Below are 22,728 nucleotides of genomic sequence, written 5' to 3' on the forward strand. Positions count from 1 at the left end.
CATGGCCCAAGCTTCCCAAGAAAAAGAAATGTGGGGGTATGGATGCGCATCCAAGACCCTGATGAGTGACGGCACCCGAGAGAAGCGCCTCACGTGTTCCCGTGCGCGACGACAGCTAACAGGTGTCGCTCGCGGGGCGGGGCACCGTGGCACGCTGCCACCGTCCAGGACCGGGTCAGAACTCGGGAAATTGGCACTCCCACATGCGGTCCCCATGCGAACCACGCAGGCGCGCGTCGTGGCCGCACTGCCGCGCCGCCACCTTTGCGTGCTCGGGGATAAAGCGGAGGACCTCGCCTCGCCTCGCCTCGCGCGTCCACCCCTGCGGCGCCGTACGCCGGAGTGCCTCAGCCAGCCGCCGTCGCCTAGTCGCCTACTCGATGGTGCCCACCGAGTTGCCACCAAATAACAACGGGCCTGTTCGCTTGAGCTTATAAGCCGGCTGAAAAGCTGAAACGGCTGATTTGTTGTGAGAGAAAAACACTGTTTGGTGGCTGATAAGCCGATTGAATAAGCTGAAGCGAACAGGCCAAACAGCACCACGCGCCGTTCTGTCCATCGACCTCGACTGTCGACTCACGTGCCCCTGCCCTTGTGAATCTGTGGTGCTAAAAACTAATTCGAATTAGAATTAGACTAAGCATCTTGCGTGCGATCTGGCAGATATTTTACTCACGAGACGACCTAACTGCAGTATTTTAATGTGCAGTTACCATACCTAATTGCGTTCCCTTTCATGCTTGAACTACTCCAGCTGTGCCTTCTCTCGATCGTGCTGGACGGTGGAGTCCCCTTGCCAAACCGCCACGTCCCACGAAGAACTCCGCGACCCGAGCGCAATCCCTGCGGTTTACGAAATCGTGGGCCCAGGCAGGATCCGTAGATACCCCGGATACGCGAGGGCATTCCGGGCATTCGTCGCGCCACCTGCATCGTTCTAGCGATCTCCTCCGCCTCTCTTCTCCTCCCCCCTTTCTCCTCCTCGACTCGACTCGTTCGAGACAAAAAAAAAAAACCCGGTTCCTCCTCTCTCTGCCTTTGGGCTGGCTGCTGTGTGCTAGCCCAGTCCTTCCTCTCCCCTCTCACTCGACACGCCGGGCGAGGGGACCGGCAGCCGGAGCGCTTCTCCGTACCTCCGCCCCCCCTTCAGGTCTCGCGGTGGCGGTGCCGGCGGGCGTCGCCGATCGCCGGCGGCGGCCGAGATGTTGGAGGACCAGGTTGCCTTCCTGCTGCAGAAGTACCTCGGCAACTACGTCCGGGGGCTCAACAAGGAGGCGCTGAAGATCAGCGTCTGGAGAGGTGAGCCAGGACGCCCCCGCCGCCACTTACTTCCCTTTCATCCACCCGTCGCTGCTAGCTGCGTATTAATGATGTGATTTGTTATTTTTGATTGGGCGTCGTGCGTGCTTAACTAGTAGTGTTAGTGCTGACAAATTGATGAGGAGCAGTAGTTCCGTGAGGTTTTGGATGTTGGGGAGTTCAGTCTGAGCGTGGGTTGACGTGTATGCTACATTGTGGTACCCCGATTGCTGATTCTGTTCGTAGTGCGATCGGGAGTGACTGGGGGGTTTTAGGCACTGACCGACGCTTTTTGTCAAGCTTGTTTGTTCGAAAGGTTCATGGTTACAATGGATGGGGTCAGCAGATAACAATTTGAGGTAGTTATGTTGTAGGCTTAAGTTGGTTTCGTGAATGTGACTAATCTGCGACTCTCCCTTGTTACAGTGCTAGGTTCTAGTTTCAGTGCTCAGAGTTAGGAAATTAACTTGGTGATGCACTGCTGTGGGCAATTATGTTCTGGGGCTGCAGGCTTGTTTCTAAGTATTTGTGTCAGCGATCGTAGTGTTGAGATGTCTATCAGTCACTAAGCATGTCTTCGAGGAACATAGCATTTTGTAGATCAGGCCTGGAAATTTGTCAGTGGAAGCGCAAGTGCTGTGGCTTTGTGTGAATTGTTCACACTTCTAGCTTCAGATTACAGAATGATGTGCAGTGGAGTATCTAGATAAATGAATATGAGGATTCTGTTATTGAGATACTACCATATTGGAAACTGACCAATATGAAACTGGAGATGCAAATTGTTCACACAAAGCAACTATAAGTGGAATACACAACTGATGTTTCTGAATCTGTGCAGTGTGCGCTCACTGAACTTGTTAAATATGCTAACATTTAGTCAAGGGTCAGATTTGAACTGATGTTTGGGCTAAGAATCCTTCATTGAGCTGAATTCATAATCCAGTGGACACACACATCTGCAATGCACTGTTTTTTTTTGGTTTTGCTTAGGGTTGCAACTGTAATATACTTAGGAATGGAATGAGGAGGGCGTGGAAGATGAATTATGTTTGTCATGTGGGACAACTGTTTGCCTCAAAAGGAATACCCCAGCAGATACATGTGGCCTGCATATGGGAACACAGTCAATATTTTTGGACAACATGGTTTGCTGATTTTTTGGAAAAAAGGGAAACTGTCTCCATCCGCAGTGATAAGCTGATCATCTGGACTGTGCTTGAAAATGGAGCATACGAGGATGCATATGTTTCCTGCATATTCTAAATAAAAGTGCCTAAAAATGAAGTACAATCTTGGTCCTGATTGTTTATAAGAGCTTTTCAGCCTCATGTTAGGCACTGTCTGATGATAAGGAGTCCATAGGATAAATTGAGAGTTGAGTTATTTTCATTTGTAGTAGCTTATGCGCATGGTAAATCTGTTCCTCTCTGATGTTTTTCTTTTGGGCTGGGGGCGTACACTTATCTGCCAGGTACACAACTTCCAAGCCATACCTGAGAAAAACAAATACAGCAATGGTTGGCACTTGGCAGTGATATTATCAATCGATATTTTGCAGGAATTCACATAGCAGGTGATTGCATAGGGGGTGCATTTGTGTGCCTGATTTTTCATCAGACATCTATATCAATTGTTTACATGTTAGTTAGTGTTGCATTTGGAAATTAAGGTTGGCATTTGTCTTCGACATTTGGTGAGAATATTAGTGGAATTTATTGAGCTTGTAAGGAAGACTGTGTGTCATGAGAAGCGCATGGGATGATAGTAGGTATCAGATGGCTTTGTGTTAGTGACTTCAGGGTGTGAGTAATATTGCATCATGGATAGATGATCAGGGTGTTAGTGACTCAGCATAACTAAAATTGAATATATGAGATGTGACTTTGGCACTACTACACGAGGAGGGAGATGTCAGTTTGGAAAGCCAAGTAGTGCCCAGGAAGGATACATTTCGATATTTGGGATCAATGCTACAACGAGATGGGGATATTGATGAGGATGTTAGTCATAGAATCAAAGCGGGGTGGATGAAGTGGTTCCAAGCATCAGGAATTTGATTGACAAGAGGGTACCATTGAAGCTAAAAGGCAAGTTTTGTAGGACGACGATTAGACCTACAATGCTGCATGGTGCAGAATGTTGGCCTACAAAAAGACAACATGTCCAGCAGATAAGTGTTGCGGAAATGCGTATGTTGTGTTGGATTTGTGGTCATACGAGAAGGGATCGAGTCCGGAACGAGGATATACGTGATAGGTTAGGGGTAGCACCAATTGAAGAAAAGCTTATCCAACACCGGCTGAGATGGTTTGGACATGTCCAACGAAGGCTTCCGGAGGCACCGGTGCGTAGTGGAACCCTAAGGCATGACAGTAATGTGAAGAGAGGCAGAGGAAGACCAAAATTGACATGGGAAGAGGCAATAAAAGGAGATTTGAAGGGATGGAATATACCCAAAGATTTAGCCCTGGATAGGAGTACTTGGAAAACGGCTATTCATGTGCCCGAACCCTGATTTGTGGCTCTTGTTGGGTTTCAACTCTAGCCTACCCCAACTTGCTTGGGACTGAAAGGCTATGTTGTTGTTGTTGTTGATGGATAGATGATCAGGGAACTGAGGTCGCTTGCAGAACAGTTCTGGATATTTGATGCAATTAACAGTGGCTTCATGATGAAATAAAAATACAATGTGTAGTCCATAGTACTTAGTAAGTGTCAGCTAGAGCTTGAAGATACCCATATTCATTCATGCTCATACATGATGTCACGCATTTTCCTTGCCCCAGCAATTGACCATATTTTGATACTGTCCCTATCTTCTGTTACATAATGATGTTATCTTCTCTGCGACATTGTTCCAGGCGATGTAGAGCTCACAAACATGCAATTGAAGCCAGAAGCGCTCAATTCATTGAAGTTACCTGTTAGAGTCAAAGCTGGTTTCCTTGGTTCAGTGAAGCTCAAGGTTTGTAGTAATTTCTTTGCTCTAGTATACATGCAGAACTATTTTGCTGTATTTGTGATTTTATGATTCTTTGTAATAAGGAGTGGGATAAAGGATGTTCATGTCAATGATTGTTAGGTTCCATGGAGCAGGCTCGGACAGGAGCCAGTTTTGGTTTATCTTGATCGAATTTTTATACTAGCTGAACCAGCAACACAAGTTGAAGGTTGTAGCGAGGATGCTGTCCAGGAAGCAAAAAGAAGTAGAGTTCGGGTAATAAACTTCTGATGGTAGCTAAGTGATTTTTGCAATTAAGGCCAGATCCGTGCAAGTACTGATTTGTTTGTTATTTGCAGGAAATGGAGATAAAGTTATTGGAGCGCCAGCAGCAACTGAAATCTGAACTAGTATGTGCTAGTACCTAGTTCTGTATTATTGTTTATTTGACCTGCTGTTGAAATCTGAACTAGTATGTGCCAGTAACAAGTTCTGAACTAGATTATGACCATGGACCAGTAATGGTGCATATTTTACCTGCTGTTGTGTGGTTTTTAGATACTTTGTTTATTTCTCACTGCAATTTTCTTTCTTTGAAGAATTCATCATGGCTTGGATCTTTCATTAGCACTGTAATTGGAAATATCAAGTTATCTATCGGCAATATTCATATAAGATACGAAGATGTAGAGAGGTAATGCAATTCTGTTTGGTGGATTTATCTTTCGTGATGCATATTAAAATACCACGACTTTCCTGTAGCAATCCAGGCCACCCTTTCGCAGCAGGTCTGGTACTTTCAAAACTTTCGGCAGTTACTGTGGATGACCTTGGCAAGGAGACTTTTGCCACTGGTGGGGATTTGGACCGAGTAAAAAAGGTACCTTGTTCCTAAGTTCTACATTTTGTGTGCACGTTTAGTCAGATATTACTTCATGTCTGCTGTCAACATCTGGTAGTTCAGTTTTGTTTTTGCTATCCATGGGTAATTCTTTTATTCAAAAGATACATGAGCAAATGCTTGTGGCATTTCTTTGACGTATCCATCTTCCATCTCCAAAAATAGTGATTTTCTGTTTTTGCATATCAGAATATTAGGTTCCAAAGTAACAACTATGATTAATTTTTCAGTTTTGTAATTTTGCTGGTATATTTGTTTGCGCAAAGGTTTCTGCACCTAGAATGAATTGTGTTCACTTCAACAGTGAATACATTATTTTGATTTTGGGAGCATTTGGCATATTTTTTTTTTCGGTTTGGCTTTTCTTTTCCTTTCAATCATCTTGCACAGCTTCTTTCTTACTTGCCTTTGGTAGCTTACTAGTAAAAATATTTCTGCAGTCTGTTGAACTTGAGAGTCTGGCGATGTATTTCAACTCTGATAGCAGTCCTTGGACTGTGGATAAGCCCTGGGAAGATTTATTGCCATCAGAATGGAGTCAGGTATTCCAGTTGTGTTCATTTGCAAATAAAGACCCTGGGCCTGAGAGTAAAAATCTGCATAGAGACAGTTGCTCCCTCCTTTTTTTTACAATATCTGCCAGAACAGCCACATGGTGGATTGATGGGTAGGCATAGTGCTATACTGAGGTTTAGTGGGAGGTCTTCTATTCTTCCATTATTTGCATCAAGTTACATGACAGATATTTGTTGTTTTATGAAATGTATTTCAGATTTTCGAGTTTTCGGAGCAGGGTCGTTCCAGATCTGCTTCAAAAAAGCACAGTTACATTTTACAACCTGTATCTGGCAAAGCAAAATATACAAAAATACAACTTACTGAGGCAAAGAAAACAGGACAGGCATTGCAAAATGCTGCTGTTGATTTGGATGATGTTACTCTTTCATTATCGAAGGTCTTTACTCTTGTCTTTTCTCTTTGAATCTTATCCAAAGTTCTGTGAACATTAATACTTTTTCCTCTAACCAGGACGGCTACAGGGACATCCTGAAGATGGCTGATAATTTCTCTTCTTTTAACCAACGGTTGAGATATGCTCATCTCCGGCCTTCTTTACCAGTAAAATCAGATCCACGGGCGTGGTGGAAGTATGCATGCAAGGTGGTGACTCAGGAAATAAAGAAATCAAGGTATTTTGCACATTCTTCTCCGACTTCAAATTCATATATGGGTAGAGGTGGGAATGGATTGAGGTCCATGTCCAATATAGAGAAATCCAGTTAAAATCCAAGAAAAATCATCCAATATCCAATCCAATCTTAATGTAAAATGACTAATGTCTAATCCAATCTAACTAAGAAAAGATCATCTCACTGGGGACATCTTATGGGGTAGACGTACGAAAGAAAATAACCGGTGAGTTAGTAGAGTAGATCCAACTTCTTTTTAGTCCAAGTTCATCCAAAAGATCCAATAATAAAAATTTAGTATAACTACTATATATAGGCCAAGGTCAAGAGTCGGACCCTAAAATTTAAACCTCGCGTTCACACTTCAAAGTTTCAGCAAAATTGATTGAAATTTGTTAGAGATGGTTCAGTATGATAGTCTAGTCTGCTACTTCATGTAATTAGTGTGGCTAGATTCACGTGGGCCCACATCCAGAGCCAGACCCATAACTAAAACCTCGCTTTCACACCTTAAAATTTCAGCGAATTGACTGAAACTTGTTGGAGATGGCTCACTACATTAGCTAGCCAGCTACTTCGTGCAGATTAGCATGGCTAGAGTAACATGTGGGACCTGCATCAAGAGCTGGACCCTAAAACTAAAACCTCGCGTCCACACCTTAAAATTTCGGCGAAATTGACTGAAATTTGTTGGAGATGGCTAACAAAATCAGCCAGGTACTTCGTGCAGATTAGTGTGGCTAGATTCACATGTGGGCACCGCATCAAGAGCCGGACCCTAGAACTAAAACCTCGCGTTCACATCGAAATTTGTCGGATATGACTCACAATCACAACCAGCTACTTCGTGTACATTAGGTGGCAGGATCTACATGTGGGCCCCATGTTAATATTAGACCCTCAAGCTATATAAATCCAAGTTTATATATACAAAGTCCAAAAAATCCAATGAAGGTTGGATTTTGACCTCATATAGAACCCAAATCCATATTAAGTTTGGACTCTTAATCCACGTACTATCCAAAGTCCAAATAGATCCAATCCATTGGAGTCCAAAGAGAAAAAGTCCAATTGGATATTAGACAATCCAAATCCATTACCACGTTCATATATGGATTCTATAGTTTATTTAGTAGCACAAATCTATTTCCATTCCCCAGATGTGATAAACCTTGTTCATCAATGGGGTAAGCAGTAAGCACAACTGGGAGGATAGCCTGATGGAGTTCTTAGCATGGGAGATGGGTGAGTTGACCCTTTGGCAATAATCTCTAAAATTAAGGAAACAAACCAATCTAATCTTATATCTAATAACAACGAAATCCTAAGGCTGCTACAGTGCACCAGCCCTGAAGGGTCTGGTGCTGCTCCTCCACCACATGTGCCCTAATTTGCTGCACATGACAGAACCAGTGTTCATTTGGTTTCTGGTTATGTTATCCTCTTGCATAGCTCGGGCTACCTATATACTGGAGGAGTTATTGTATTTTGCTTTACTTCACAATAAATCCAATGCAAATCCCAATATTTGTTTCAATCATGTTGTGGGTTATTTGCTTGTATTTTGCTTTATTTGGGTGGGGTCACTAATTTGTTTTTGTAGTGTTGTACCATATGTAGGCTACTTTTATGTAAGAACAAAGAAAACAATTGAGCAGTAACAGGTGACTCAACAGCTGACTATCCTGGCAATTGATTTGATGCTTCATGTCTTATCATCACTTTGCACTAGGTTGGGTGTTCAAGTAGTATCACTGATATTTTGTTAGACATTTTCTTTAACTTTGATATCATTTATGTCTCATCATTTCATGTGCTTTTATGTCAATACGATGTTGTCGATTCCATCACTTTGTGCTAGGATGGGTGTTCAAGTAGTATCACTGATATTTGTTGGACATTTTCTTTAACTTTGATATCGTTTGTCTCATCATTTCATGTGCTTTTATGTCGATACGATGTTGTCGATTCTTTTGCGGTGATACATCTAGCTTATATGTGCAGTGGGAGTCTATCTTGGGAGCAATTGTTGAGATATGCACGACTTCGGAAGGAATATGTATCTTTATATGCATCTCTGTTGAAATCTGACATGAGCCGACTGGTTGTTGATGACCATGAGGAGATTAAGAGGCTGGACCGTGAACTTGATATGGAGGTTATTCTACAGTGGAGGTGACATGCTTTTATTTGAATACATCCTCCAAGGGGGTTATCCTGCAAATCATGGATGCAAATATTAAGTGAAAAAGCTGGTAGCAATGTCCCATGATCTGTGCTAGAGGTTCCTTAAAGAGTAATATAGAATTTAGGGTGGTTGCCAGAATGTTTTGCCTTCACAGTTTTGTGCATGGTGATCATAGATTAATCCACAAAAGAAGTTCACCTCATGTCCTCATTGCACTGTTTTTTTTCCTTGAGCGCTACACTGTTATTGCCCCCCCACCCCCCACCCCCTACCCCTTTCCTAACAAACAACAGCGACAGCAAAATAAGTTCATCTTGTTTCTTTTCTTTTTCACTTCTGGTGTGCTTTTAGTCGCTCATGTACCCTCTTCCCCAGGAAAGATCAGTGAATATCACCTGCTCTGCCCCCCCACCCCCACCCCCCTTTCTTTCCTGACGAACAAGAGTGACATGCTCGCTTGTTCCTGAGCATGTTACCATGTATTGAATCTTCTCAAAATTATTTCTAGTCCATGATGTTTTGCATGCAACTGTGCCAGAAAATCTCTGATTCTTAAATAGGTCATCTTTGCTGTTTGAGCTTTCTTTCCCTTTTTTTGAGCTCAAGATGTATTGCATTATGTAGTCGCTTGAGCAGCACATGTTTTTGATTCTTCACTTTTTCAATTTATAATCCATGAAGCAGTTTGGATGCATTTTGCACGTGATTCAAAATTCATGTGCTTATACTGCGCCATTTATCCCATTGCTGATTGTAGATTCCTTTATTCAGTTATATTTAATCTTCTTACTTTGTGTAGGATGCTGGCTCACAAGTTTGTAGAACAGTCAGCAGAAGCGTATCAGTATGCTCAACAAAATAAAAAGCAATCCTGGTGGTCATTTGGATGGTTGATTTCTGGCCCATACAATCTTATTGTTTCTGAATTGTTAAATATGTGGTAACTAATCTTTGTTCTTCATACAGGACTGGCTCTTCAAAGGACGAGGAAGATTCAAAGAGTTTTACTGATGAAGATTGGGAAAGATTAAATCGGATCATTGGATACAAAGAAAACACCGAGTATATCCCTGATGAGCAGGACATGAAACTGATGCAATTTTATTTTGAGATACGTATGAAGCATAATGCATCAAAGCTTACCATTGATGATTCGGAGTTCCTTGCTGATCTCTCGTGTCAAGATTTCAGCTGTAACTTGAAAATGTATCCGGAGGCAAAAATATTTGATCTGAAGCTTGGTTCCTACAGGCTGTTATCTCCATATGGCCTGCTTGCTGAGGTTCCTGTGTCTGGTTCTTCAGTTAGCCTTTTTACACTTTCATAGTAAATTATGGCAGTCACTCAAACGATTCTATGTTCTGTATGTACCAGAGCGCAAATGTTGTTGACTCTTTTGTTGGTATCTTCTCCTACAAACCATTTGATGAGCAACTGGACTGGAGTTTGACAGCTAAAGCTTCTCCTTGTTATATAACTGTAAGCTATTCTTGTTATACCTTAGTCTGCATGCATTTGTCTACTCGTTCATGATTTGAGTTCCTGTTCTGATAGTATTTAAAAGATTCGATTGATCAAATCGTTGGCTTCTTCAAGAGTAGCCCTACCATTAGCCAGAACCTGGCACTAGAAACTGCTGCTGCTGTACAGGTATCTACAAGTAAATTTGATTTGAAGCAAGACTGTTTCGTGGGATCGAATGATTGATTGATCATTCTTTGTTGCTTTGTGAAGATGACACTAGATGAAGTTAAACGGACCGCTCAACAGCAAATGACTCGGGTGCTAAAAGATCAGTCCAGGTTAGTATATTCCCCCCCACCAATTTTGTACACCGAAAAGGTGAAAAAATATTGACGTGGATAAAAAAATAGTAAAAATCATTTTTTTTGGAATTGTGGGTTCAATAAGACTTCAGTAGCTTTTCATGGAGCAATCTGTGCATTATTAGCTTCCTACCAGTAATTTTTTATATGGAATAAGAAAAAAAAGATGTAGCAACAACAGTTAAGTGCTTATTAACTGCAATAAGTTGATGAAATATTTTGCTAGCATTTTAACCTCAAAAAGGAATTTGAAAAATGGGGTTGTGGTTTTATGTAAAAGTAAGGATTTGTTGTCGCTTTTTCTATAACATGAAATTACGTGATGTCATCGGATAATAAATCCAAAGGAAAGGTCGATAAAATGATTCAATCGACTATATTTGAATTGCTCTAGATGTCTACATCATTTTCTTTACTCCTTTGCTTCTATTATAACGTCACACTAAAGAATTTAGTTACATTTTATTTTGTCTATCCCTTCTTCGATGCTGACTAATGTATTACTTAACCCTACCAGGTTTTCACTGAACATGGATATTGCTGCTCCTAAAATTACTGTTCCTACCAAGTTCCGACCAGATGATGTACATGAGACTAAGCTTTTGCTTGACCTTGGAAATTTAGTTCTTCGGACAGAGGTTGTGTCCGCTGTTTGCAAGTATGATTTTATCTTAAGCAGTTCGTTTAGATAGCTACTAATGCCACTTGTTGCTTCAGGAAATATGGGATTCCTATTCTTCAGAAGAGCAGGATATATATCTAAACTTCAATTTGGTGCTTAGTGATGTATCTGCATTTCTGGTGGATGGTGATTACCATTGGAATGAAACATCTGATGGAATCAACTTGTTGCCAGTAATTGACAAGTGTGGGATTGCTTTGAAGCTTCAGCAGGTAAAATAGTACTCCACCTACCTCTCACACAAAATAATTGAAAGATAAAAGGAGGGAAATTAAATGTTATCCACATGACATGGTTCGTTGCTCCTTTCGTCGCACAGATCCAGTTGGAGAGTCCTCTATATCCTTCCACAAGAATGGCGTTACGGGTTCCTTCCCTGGGGTTTCATTTTTCTCCAGCACGCTATCATCGTTTGATGGAAATTTTAAAGATTTTTCAAGATAGTGATAGTGAGAATAGCACTTCAGATCTTGAACATTTGTGGGATCAGGCTGATTTTGAAGGATGGTCGTCTCTTCTTGCGTGGAAGGTTTACATTCTTTGTAATGCACTCACTAATGATTGATCATTTAGGGATTATGTCATATTTTTTATATGCTATTAGGGTGTTGGAAACCGAGAAGCTGCTTGGCAACGCAGATACTTGCGTCTGGTGGGCCCATTTCTCTATGTATTTGAAAATTCAACATCCACTACATACAAGCAATGGTTCAGGTTATTAACTTTCCTATATAGTTATGAATTCTAAGTTATTGTCAGGTTTTGAGTTTATAGTATCTACATGCATGTTGATTTGATGTTGTCTGGGATTCCACGGAATACTACCCCTGAATTTATTGTGTTTACCTCAGCAAATTACTCGACTTTCCAACATATGAAACTTCAAATACTTGTCAGCATTGTCATCATGAGCCGTTGCTTCAGCAATGGTAGAAACTTATGAGGCCTCATGGTGATTCGTGCTTTCGGAACCAGAGGCCACCAAATATTTTACATTGCTTAACACCTTTAACGTTTCAATGACAACATGATAGTGAAATCTATGTCTGTTAGACATAATCATGTGATTATATTCATGTTTTCTAATCATTTTGTTTTTTTTTGGTGCCTGCACACTTGTTTTTACCTGCTTGTATTGAGTTGCAGTTTACGTGGGAAACAAGTTCATCAGGTCCCTGCTGAGCTTACAAATTGTGTGCATAACATCCTGGCACTGCACGATTCTGGTCAAGTTAATCCCAAGGAATGTTCAAGTAGTATAGTTCATTATTTACTTCATCAATATTTTTCTGCTTCAGTCTTCCTGACATAAATTATTATCTTAATAAACTTTCTTCTTTTACAGATTCTGGAAGACACTGGTGCTTTAATTTTTTTGTTTGACAATGAGGAAGGACGGAAGATATGGCAGAGCCGCTTGCAGGCTGCTATATACCGTGCATCGGTACTCCTTGCTCTTTTCTTGTTTTTGGCCGCTTACATTATTTATCTTCTTTTTTTTATGTAAATACAGCGAGGGAGGCCCCCGCTGTTTATTTATCTTCTGTTGGCATCCTTACAATTTAGCCTTCTTGCAGGGTTCTGCTGCAGTTTCTAGCTTTCCTGAAGTTGCTCTCCCATCAGAGAGCAACTCATTCAAAGGCAACTTTGCGGATGTTGACACAGAAAAATTATTTGTTGCTGGCATTCTTGATGAGCTGAAGATATGCTTTTCGTGTGGCTATGAGGTATTTCTTTCTTAACTAATATTCTTTGTAATCTTGATTTAATGTTAATAATGTAACCCATGCTTCTGTAGGATGACCACAAACTAAAAAAGGTTCTGCTAGCTAAGGAGAGCAGCCTATTTGAATTTCGGGCAGTTGGTGGCCAGGTACCAATCTTTTCTTCTGTTTTGTTCCTTGCTTTACAACTTATTTTATATATTTTTTCTTTTGGAACAAACAGGTTGAACTTTCAGTTAAAGGTGGCAATTTACTGATAGGAACTATTTTGGGGTCACTAGAAATTGAAGACCAGTATTATTACCCAGGAAGTCCAGTGCCAAGGTTCTTGGCAAGGTCTTTTATCAATAGCATGCAAACCCAAGAAGTCCCCTCACCTAGTCGAAAGAACAGTGCAGGACCTAAAGGCACTCCATTGAAGAAAAATGACAGCGAGGAAAACTTTTTTGAGGCATCAGACGATTTTGATGAATTTGAAACACCTATGCTTCAAGAGAGGACCATATCAGATTATTTTAGTACCCAGAATTTCTTGCCTGCTAGTCTTCCTTCCCTACAGCCCCCGACATTTAGTCGAATACCTGGTTTGATACCAGACAGTGAACTTCAAACAGTTGGATTCACTTTGGATGGTAATGATACTATCGATAGTTTTGTGAAAGCTCAGATTGTGATTTATGATCAGCATTCTCCCCAGTACAACAACTTGGACAACAGGGTAATTATCTCAAATCTCATTACATTATATGCTTATGTTTTTTTGTACGGATGTACCTGTTCCTTCTAGAGTCTTGATCATGCTTGGGTTTATTGTATGGATGTAGCTATTCCTCCTACCACCTTGATCATGTGTGATAGCTCATATTTTTCTTCGTTTTACCAGGTAGTTGTAACTGTTGCTACTTTGACCTTCTTTTGCCATCGGCCAACTGTTATTGCAATCATGGAATTTATGAATGCCATCAATCTTGCAAACGGGCCGGACACTAATAAATATAAAGACACATATCCTGCTACTGTAGAAGATGGTACAATTGAGGAATCTAAGTCTGATCTGGAACCAGAGCCAGCCATAAAAGGGTTACTGGCTAAAGGTAAAAGCAGAATAGTTTTTCATCTTACGTCTAGCATGGCAGAGGCGCAGATATTACTGATGAATGAGAATGGTGATCGGCTTGCTACTTTATCACAAAATAACCTCTCGACTGATATAAAGGTAATATGACTGTTTCTAATCCGTGATAGATTTTGCTTTGGATTTTCTAATGCATACTGGGGTCTTGACTATCTGTGACATTACTCAAGGTGTTCACATCATCATTCAGCATAAAGGCTGCACTTGGAAACCTTAAAATAAGTGATGATAGTCTCCGTAGCAGTCACCCTTACTTTTGGGTTTGTGACATGCGAAATCCTGGAGGACGTTCATTTGTGGAGGTATTCATGTTAATTGATTTCACTTGCTTGTTGGAGGCTTTAATTTATTATGCTTGAAATTGTTCCTTTCTTTTTTTGAATGCAAGAAATTGTTCCTTTCTAGAAATAATCTTTTTATGAATCATAGAAGAATAATCAGTTTTCAAAATCATGGTGCAGATTGACTTTAGTTCATACAATGTTGGTGATGAAGATTATTGCGGTTATGACTATAGCCTTGTAGGGCAGCTTTCTGAAGTTAGAATTGTTTACCTGAACCGTTTTGTTCAAGAGGTATGGTTTTAGAGCTCAATATGTTTCTTGATTCTGCAAATAGTTTAATCAGTCTCCGTCCCTCTCTGCAGATTATCAGTTACTTTATGGGACTTGTCCCAAAAAGTTCTGACGGTGTTGTAAAGCTGAAAGACGATGTGACTAACTCAGAGAAGTGGGTTAGCAAAACCGATATGGAAGGTTCACCTGCTCTCAAATTGGATGTTTCTTTCAGCAGGCCTATAATTGTTATGCCCCGTGAAACTGATAGTGCTGAGTAAGGATGCTTTCATGTATATGAACATGGTTTATTCATTTACTTGTATCATATCTTAAAGATGATCACATTGGTTTGCAGCTTTTTGGAGCTTGATGTCCTATACATAACAGTCCAAAATGAATTCCAGTGGATAGGTGGTGATAAGAATGAGATGAGCGCTGTTCACTTAGACATTTTGACAGTTACAGTAAGTTCATTTTGTCAACAAATATATGCCATTGTGATCTTAGTTTATAAATGCATATAGCTGATCTTCTTGTAAAATAGTAAGAGGCTGCAGCTTATATTAGCCATGACTGATTGTATCTTATTATGATTATTATGTTTTGGGCTCGCAGGAAGTTCCTGTCATGTTGATCTTTTATGATTTAGTTTCCTATTTAGAACACTGGGCAAACAAACACCTGTTTTGCACATCTTATTCCTCATGCCACCATGCTTAAAATCATTTTTATAGAACGATTAAACTTCCTTTTGTAGGTAAAGGACATAAATTTAGTTATTGGTATGGATATGGTGCGTGGTGAAACCATAATTCAAGATGTGGAAGGCCTCTCATTTGAACTTCGTAGATCATTGCGTGATCTCAGGCATCAGTTGCCAGCGGTGGAGGCAGCAATTAAGGTAGCACATTTGCTCTGAACACATCTTTCATTGGAGGTCCCTGGTTAGATTCATTTGTTTTTCTTGTAGCTTCATTGAGACACTCATTTCTTTTACCAACAATATCTCTTAGGTGGATGTTTTGAAAGCAGCACTATCCAATCGAGAATATGAGATCATATCTGAATGCGCATTGTCTAACTTCTCTGAGACACCACGTACTGTGCCAACTCTGAATGACCCTCAATATGGCACTTCCACTACTCCATCTCATGCATCGGCATCTTCTGAAAGTATTCAGGACTTGTCCCAAGATGAGGAAACATGGATATCTAATAAATTTTCTGTCTCAGTAAATCTGGTTGAGCTTTCGCTGCATTCAGGATCGACAAGAGATTCTCCTCTGGCTAGTGTGCAGGTACTCAATTTTTGTAGAGAAAAATACTTTGGAACTGCATTGACTGCTCTGTTTGTTTTTCATAGCTTTTCCTTTTCTTTACCTGGGCTTGTCTCATAATCATATTGAAAGCTTGCATGAACACAACTCCGTACAGTGACATACCACTTCTGACATTATCCCTAAAACTTTGGTTAGCATTTCGTTCTCTAGCTGACTGGTATCAGCAAGTGTATTTTTACAAGTAAACTGAAGTAGCCTTGTGATAGTTTTGCAAGAAAAATGTAAATTCTAACGAAAACTTCTTAGGTTTTAGTTCGTTCGTCCAAAGTCTAGAAAAATGAGGTGTGTATTAGCATTTAGTACCAGTTCTCATCACTAGACAGCACAACAACTTTTAAAATGGACGCCAGCCAGTCTTCCATGAGGAAAATTAGGTGGACTCCTAGCCCAACAAATAAAAATATTAAACTACATTCAGTGGGTTTGCAGTCTTGATATTTGGTCATTTGTAAGGAGCTGCTGAGCGAAGAGGCCTGTAACGTAGTAGTTGCAGTGACCTTAGTAGCACCCTAGGTCCTGGGATCGAATCCCCGTGGGAGCAAATTTCAGGCTGGGTATGTCGGTGTTTAGACCCGGCAACCTACTGAGGGGGGTGCCCGAGGTAGTGTTTTGGTTAGTGGGGCTCGTCGAGATCAGGAACTCTAAACACCGACACACGATTTAGACAGGTTCGGGCCGCTAGATTGCGTAATACCCTACGTCCTATGTTTTAGTTGGATTGAATTGCTTTGTAGGGGGTCCCTGCCTCGCCTTTTATAGTCGGGGGCAAGGTTATAGGTCGGTTGGTTACAAGAATACTAGTCGGATACGACTAGAGGAGTTCTACTCTTATTACAACGAGTACTTTTCTAATCCTCGACTAGTTCCTGTCTTTCCATGTAGACTACGCCGTCCAGCTCCATATTTAGGACTGTCCAAACCTTTTGGTGGGCCCATAGATGTATATACAACAGGGTAAAAAAAATCACTCGCTGATTCTCTTGGCTGGCATGGGTGAACCAACCTGTGGTGGGTGGTGGGTGGGCCCTCGTGTAAGGGGCTGATTGTGTGGGTTGGGCCTCAAAGCACGGGTCAAGGCTCGAACCACAAGGGGTGCATTCCCATGTATGAGGTGGCCAGCTTTCGTGACTTTTCTTGGCCGGGCTCCGGTTGAGCTCTTCTTAGTGAAATACCGTGGGGGCTACTGCGGTGGCGGTCTTTCCCCCCACCGGCCAAGTTCTTTTAAGGAGCTGCTGAATCTCAGCTATGTGAGTAGTGAACACAAACAAAGGACATCCTAGAGGGATGGAGGTACATCTGTCCAAATTTTGATAGAATATAAGACTGTGGAATTGGTATAGGTGTCTATAGTAACTTGAGAATCAGATAACAATTTTTATGCTGTTTCTGTGTGTGTTAAAGTATTCTTCTGGTGTGTCCTATTTACTGACTCTGGGTCAGATTTTAAGTAAATGTTTTTTTTTCCTTTTGGGGATTTCTTTCATATGGGTCTATAGCTCTTTGTTGGGATTGGTTTACCTCTCATATATTTTCTGTATGCAGGCGAGTGGCGCATGGCTTCTATACAAATCAAACACACGAGAGGAGAGTTTTCTGTACGCTACCCTCAAAGGCTTTTCTGTTTTTGATGGTCGTGAAGGAACAAAAGATGAGTTAAGGCTTGCCATTGGGAAATCTGCAACCGTTCGAGACACATCATCCGTTGATGGCTATGATAATCATAATGAACTTGATTCAGGTGAACAAAGAATACAAAAGGATCTAGGTCTTGAGCCAATCCCCTCAATGCTCATTCTTGATGCCATCTTCCGGAAATCTTCGTCATCTCTCTATCTATGTGTTCAGCGACCCAAGTTTCTTGTGGCACTTGACTTCTTACTAGCAATAGTTGAGTTCTTTGTGCCATCTGCTCGGAGTCTTTTATCCAATGATGAAGACAAGGATCTTCTACACATGATTTCTCCAGTAATATTGAATGATCAGATTTATTATCAGGAGGGTTCAACATTTAGTCTTTCACCTCAGAAGCCCTTGATTGTTGATAGTGAAAGATTTGATCACTTTATATATGATGGGAAGGGTGGGAAGTTATATTTGCTGGATAGAGAGGGGAAACTCCTCTCAAGACCTAGCTCTGAGAGTTTCATTCATGTGCTGGGGTGTAAGAGGTTGCAGTTTCGGAATGTCACTATAGTGGTAATATTCTGTGCTTTCAATTCCTATTATTCTCACTTTCTACTTACCACACCTATATAACTCCCCGAACCTTTTTGGTCTTGGCAATTTTCAATACCTTGCCACAGAATGGTGAATATTTGGACTCCTGTGTCTCTCTCGGTGATGATTGCTGTTATTCAGCATCAGAGAATGACTGTGTCTACTTCATAAGAGAAGATGATGGTCTCTTGTCGGCTCCCAGCAAGGAAATTGCAGAAGACACTGTTAAAAATGCAAGTGTTGACATATCGACGGAATTCATATTGGAGTTACAGGTATTGCTTTGTACTTGTAGCTATAGTTCAGACATGAATTCATAACTCTTTTAACACAGTTTTCCTCTTGTACCACACAATGTCATATTCTATACACCCCCCTCGTCATGTATGTACACCAATGTCACTTATTGAAGCAAGCTCACATTATTTGCTTTGAAATTCCCCTAAGCTACGAACCCAAATTCCCCTAAGCTACGAACCCTGCAGATTCATGAAAGTTCAGGAATATCTAACTTTTGATTTTATGTTTGAATGTAACTGTTGAAATATCAGTCTATTTCCCACCTGCAGTTAGAAGCTTAAGCTTTTGCATGATTTGATGCATTTTAAATAGAAAAAAGTTGCAGCCCACTCTATAGCACATCTTTTTAGACCTGCGGGAGCTGAGAGGGAGGGTGCGCTCCTTCCCTCATGAGCACTTAAGCTTTTGGATCAATGGGCTGGTGCATGCAGCTTAACAATAAGATTCCTAAATCTGTAAGGTTTGCGTCCACCAGCTGTGTGTGTCAGACTTTTGAGTAGTGCGGTTTCCAGCAGGTTACAACTTACAAACTATGGAGCAACTCCATGATGTGATTTTTGAAACCACTGCATCCGCACGAGTGCCATTTTGTAACTGTATGATCGAAGTGTATTTTCTGATTACCTGATTGTTTCAGGCTATTGGACCAGAGCTTACTTTCTATAGTACATCGAGAAATGCTGGTGAAAACTTAGCATTATCAACAAAAGTTATTCATGCACATACTGATGCACATTGCAGGTCAGGTTTTCTAGTGCCACTTTGTTCAATGTAGTTCTCAATTCTGTCTTAAAACTATTTTTTTGTTGATGGTTATGATCCCCGCCTATATTAATTTTGTTAGTAAATATTGATATACCATATACAGGATGGGATAAATTATGTTGGTAAAAAGCCAGATTGCTGATTGCATTTTATGTTGCATCATTTTCCTTTTACATTTACTTCATATTTCCATCTGACAAGAAAATCATACAATCATCTGTGCCGAGAACTTATTGAAGCACACCATTTCTTGTAAGGGGGAAAGGGTTCTGCCAACATGTGGCTGACACATTAAATGATGTTCTTTCTGTACTCTGTTGGGGACTAACCCCCTTTTTATGCAACAGGCTTATAATGAAAGGTGGCAGTATGGAGATGAATGGAAACATACTTGGTTTAAAGATGGAGAGTAATGGCATCAGAGTTATAGAGCCATTTGACATGGCTGTGAAATATTCCAGCGCGTCTGGAAAGACAAATTTACATGTGCTGGTTTCTGAAATATATATGAATTTTTCCTTTAGTATTCTCAGACTGTTTTTAGCGGTTGAGGAAGAAATTTCAGCATTTCTCAGGATGTCGTCAAAGAAAATGTCACTTGAGTGCTACCAGTTTGATAAAGTTGCAACAGTGCAAGGTACTATAAAACTTGTGGTCATGTTAGTGTACAGTTGTAGTCATATGTTATAATTTGCATTCATTGACTTGTTTTAGGCAATACGAATGATCAAGTGTTCTCTTTCTGGCGACCACGTGCTCCATCTGGATATGCCATTTTTGGCGATTATCTCACACCAATGTTTGTGATTACTCTTTCATTCTCCTGTCTCTTTCTTAACTTGCTTTTCTGGTGGAAGGATCTGTAACATTTAATTATTTTTTCATCTTAGGAATGACCCTCCTACTAAAAGAGTCCTTGCTTTGAACACAAATGTTGTAAGGGTCAAAAGGCCTTTATCATACAAGCTAGTATGGCAATCTAGTTCTCCAAGAACAAACGTTTTTCATCAGAATGAGAGAGACTCGAAGAATAAGCTCTCTAATGTTGGCCAGCTCTGCTCTGTTTGGTTACCTGTAGCACCCACGGGTTATGTTGCAATGGGTTGTGTTGTTTCACCTGGAGCTGCTGAACCGCCTTTGTCTTCAGTTTTCTGTTTAACTGCTTCCTTGGTTTCATCATGCAATTTAAGGGATTGCATTGCACTGAGGTCAAATATATATTACCTGAACTTGTTTTCATTTTTGTTCTATGGCTATAGAGATTACTCACTCATGCATTATGTCCTTCAATTGTCTTTTTCAGGGATAATGGTAACATGATATTCTGGCGTGTTGACAACTCTTTTGGTTCCTTTTTACCTGGATATCCTTCAAGCATGAGCATGCATGGACATGCTTATGATCTTCGACATATGCTGTTCAACAGTGCAGGCTCATCTTCCAAGACTATCTCTAGGAGTCAAGATTGTAGGAATGATGCCGCTCAGCTAGAGAGATCAGCATTGACCTCAGGTCGGCTATTTGAAGCGGTAGCAAGCTTTAAACTAATTTGGTCAAATAGCGGGACCTCTTCACCAAAGAAGCTCTCAATATGGCGTCCAATGTTGTCTGAAGGAATGTTTTACTTTGGTGACATAGCTGTTAACGGGTATCTTTTATATAATTAGTCTTTTTTATTTAAGAACCAAGCTCCGATTGTGACATACAACTTAATAATTAACTTCATTTGTAGGTATGAACCACCAAATTCAGCTGTTGTCCTTCGTGATACCGGTGAAGACACTTTTCTCAGAGCTCCTGAAGGTTATGACCCTGTTGGTCGAATTAAGAAGCACCGGGGTACTGAGGGTATATCATTTTGGTTTCCTAAAGCTCCTTCAGGTTTTGTGGCATTAGGATGTGTTGCATCTAAAAGTTCTCCAGAGAAAGAGGACTTCAGTTTGTTAAGATGTATTAGAAGTGACATGGTGATGGGAGGTCAATTTTCTGAGGAAAGTGTATGGGATTCATCTAGTGCTAGAACATATGAACCTTTTAGCTTATGGACTGTTGATAATGATGCCGGTACATTTCTTGTGAGAAGTGGATATAGGAAACCTCCCAAGAGGCTTGCTCTGAAGCTTGCTGGTCCACCTACATCAAGGAGTTCAGATAACATCGTTGTTGATGCTGAAATTAAAACATTTTCAGCCGTTTCCTTTGATGATTATGGAGGAATGGTGAGTCTTATACAAAGTACATGGCTTGCCACAATTATTTGAACATCTCAAATGATTGTTGACTCATGTCTTTATTGCAATAGCTCTTCTGATGTTATGTTTTGATTTTTGAACTATTCCGTGCAGATGGTGCCGTTATTTGGAATGTCCTTTGACGATGTTGGCCTTAGATACCATGGGGGTTCTCATCATCTAAATGCAACTGTGAACTTGTCATTTGTGGCTAGATCCTATAATGATAAGTATAGTTCATGGGAGCCCTTCATTGAACCAACGGATGGATTTCTCAGGTAATTCCTCTAGGAACTAAATTCTTCTTTTTGAGAGCAGTTCAGCAGTATGGGAGGACCGTACTGAATAATTATATAATATTTATAGAAATAAATGTGTATACAAAGATAAATATGACTGAGGGATGCACACACAAAAAAGTACAACGTACATGAACTGAAAATCTCATGAGAAACAAACCATTCTTATTGGTATCCTGCCTAATTTACAATGCCCATGCTTTAAGAGTTCTTTTTCTTGGTTTAAAATCATAAGTACATTATAGATAATACTTTCATTATTTTGTGTTCATAAATATTTAGTAATAATTAATTGAGCTTGGATAATCCACAATGTTTTCACCTGTTTTACTTGCCTGTTAAGCCGCCACATGCAACGCCATATTATTTACAAAATCACAGCTTCTTGTTGAATTGTTATTTCATAATTTGGTACTCATTCTTTTGTGATGAATATCAGGTACCAATATGACATGAATACACCAGGTTCTCCTGGCCAACTCCGTATTACCTCAACTCGAGATCTGAATGTGAATGTATCAGTTTCCAATACAAACATGTTATCACAAGCTTATGCTAGCTGGAACAATATTAGCCTTGGTGATGAATTATACAAGAAGGTATATCTACTTTAAGCTTAATGTTTAACAATTTCGTTGCCTTGCCATCTATAAAAAAAGGTGGAAACTACACTTAAGCATTTAGTTAACATTTTTGCCATCGTTTATCTTCTGAGTTAGTGTTCTTTTGTTCTATTATCAGGAAACATTTTCTTCCACTGAACAACCAGTTCTTGATGTTCATCGAAGAAGAAGTTATTATGTTGTCCCACAAAACAAACTTGGGCAAGATATATACATAAGAACAACTGAGAATAGCAGCTCACTTGTAACTCTGTTGCCATCTGGGGATGATAGGTCCATAAAAGTTCCTGCTTCAAAGAATCTATTGGATTCTCATTTAAATGGAAAATCTGTTAAATCATATCGGTTGATGGTAACTGCCATTCTCGCGGATGCTGAGGTAGCTCTTTTCTTTTGCACTCAACTATGTACCTTTTGATCTTTTAGGTGAATCTTCAGCATCTTCTGCTTCATCTGTACGCCTGCATGTTGCTTGCTCTGTGATGAAGTGGTAGTGGTCAACTCTTT

At 40.5% G+C, this 22,728-nt stretch overlaps 1 protein-coding gene across 1 annotated transcript in view; it reads left to right on the top strand.

The window, feature by feature from the left end:
* The first annotated feature begins 971 nt into the window (after positions 1–971).
* LOC117836430 (uncharacterized) overlaps positions 972–22,728 on the top strand; it is a 33,370-nt gene continuing 11,613 nt past the window's right edge. Inside the window, exons 1-42 of the mRNA XM_072291285.1 lie at positions 972–1,299; positions 4,164–4,267; positions 4,385–4,519; positions 4,603–4,653; positions 4,843–4,937; positions 5,006–5,123; positions 5,585–5,686; positions 5,917–6,099; positions 6,174–6,334; positions 8,339–8,509; positions 9,322–9,411; positions 9,489–9,804; positions 9,897–10,001; positions 10,077–10,172; positions 10,257–10,324; positions 10,866–10,986; positions 11,066–11,242; positions 11,350–11,559; positions 11,635–11,744; positions 12,177–12,271; positions 12,374–12,474; positions 12,608–12,757; positions 12,829–12,903; positions 12,978–13,472; positions 13,638–13,970; positions 14,060–14,191; positions 14,351–14,464; positions 14,536–14,720; positions 14,802–14,910; positions 15,204–15,347; positions 15,460–15,744; positions 17,329–17,982; positions 18,090–18,278; positions 18,941–19,044; positions 19,416–19,705; positions 19,783–19,867; positions 19,959–20,276; positions 20,372–20,716; positions 20,801–21,287; positions 21,414–21,577; positions 22,038–22,197; positions 22,340–22,600. Coding sequence (XP_072147386.1) covers positions 1,203–1,299; positions 4,164–4,267; positions 4,385–4,519; positions 4,603–4,653; positions 4,843–4,937; positions 5,006–5,123; positions 5,585–5,686; positions 5,917–6,099; positions 6,174–6,334; positions 8,339–8,509; positions 9,322–9,411; positions 9,489–9,804; positions 9,897–10,001; positions 10,077–10,172; positions 10,257–10,324; positions 10,866–10,986; positions 11,066–11,242; positions 11,350–11,559; positions 11,635–11,744; positions 12,177–12,271; positions 12,374–12,474; positions 12,608–12,757; positions 12,829–12,903; positions 12,978–13,472; positions 13,638–13,970; positions 14,060–14,191; positions 14,351–14,464; positions 14,536–14,720; positions 14,802–14,910; positions 15,204–15,347; positions 15,460–15,744; positions 17,329–17,982; positions 18,090–18,278; positions 18,941–19,044; positions 19,416–19,705; positions 19,783–19,867; positions 19,959–20,276; positions 20,372–20,716; positions 20,801–21,287; positions 21,414–21,577; positions 22,038–22,197; positions 22,340–22,600 — 7,785 coding nt within the window. The 5' untranslated portion in view covers positions 972–1,202. The remainder of the gene's footprint in view (positions 1,300–4,163; positions 4,268–4,384; positions 4,520–4,602; positions 4,654–4,842; positions 4,938–5,005; positions 5,124–5,584; positions 5,687–5,916; positions 6,100–6,173; positions 6,335–8,338; positions 8,510–9,321; positions 9,412–9,488; positions 9,805–9,896; positions 10,002–10,076; positions 10,173–10,256; positions 10,325–10,865; positions 10,987–11,065; positions 11,243–11,349; positions 11,560–11,634; positions 11,745–12,176; positions 12,272–12,373; positions 12,475–12,607; positions 12,758–12,828; positions 12,904–12,977; positions 13,473–13,637; positions 13,971–14,059; positions 14,192–14,350; positions 14,465–14,535; positions 14,721–14,801; positions 14,911–15,203; positions 15,348–15,459; positions 15,745–17,328; positions 17,983–18,089; positions 18,279–18,940; positions 19,045–19,415; positions 19,706–19,782; positions 19,868–19,958; positions 20,277–20,371; positions 20,717–20,800; positions 21,288–21,413; positions 21,578–22,037; positions 22,198–22,339; positions 22,601–22,728) is intronic.

This window comes from Setaria viridis, chromosome 9 (assembly GCF_005286985.2).
Source record: "Setaria viridis chromosome 9, Setaria_viridis_v4.0, whole genome shotgun sequence".
NCBI classification, from domain to species: domain Eukaryota; kingdom Viridiplantae; phylum Streptophyta; class Magnoliopsida; order Poales; family Poaceae; genus Setaria; species Setaria viridis.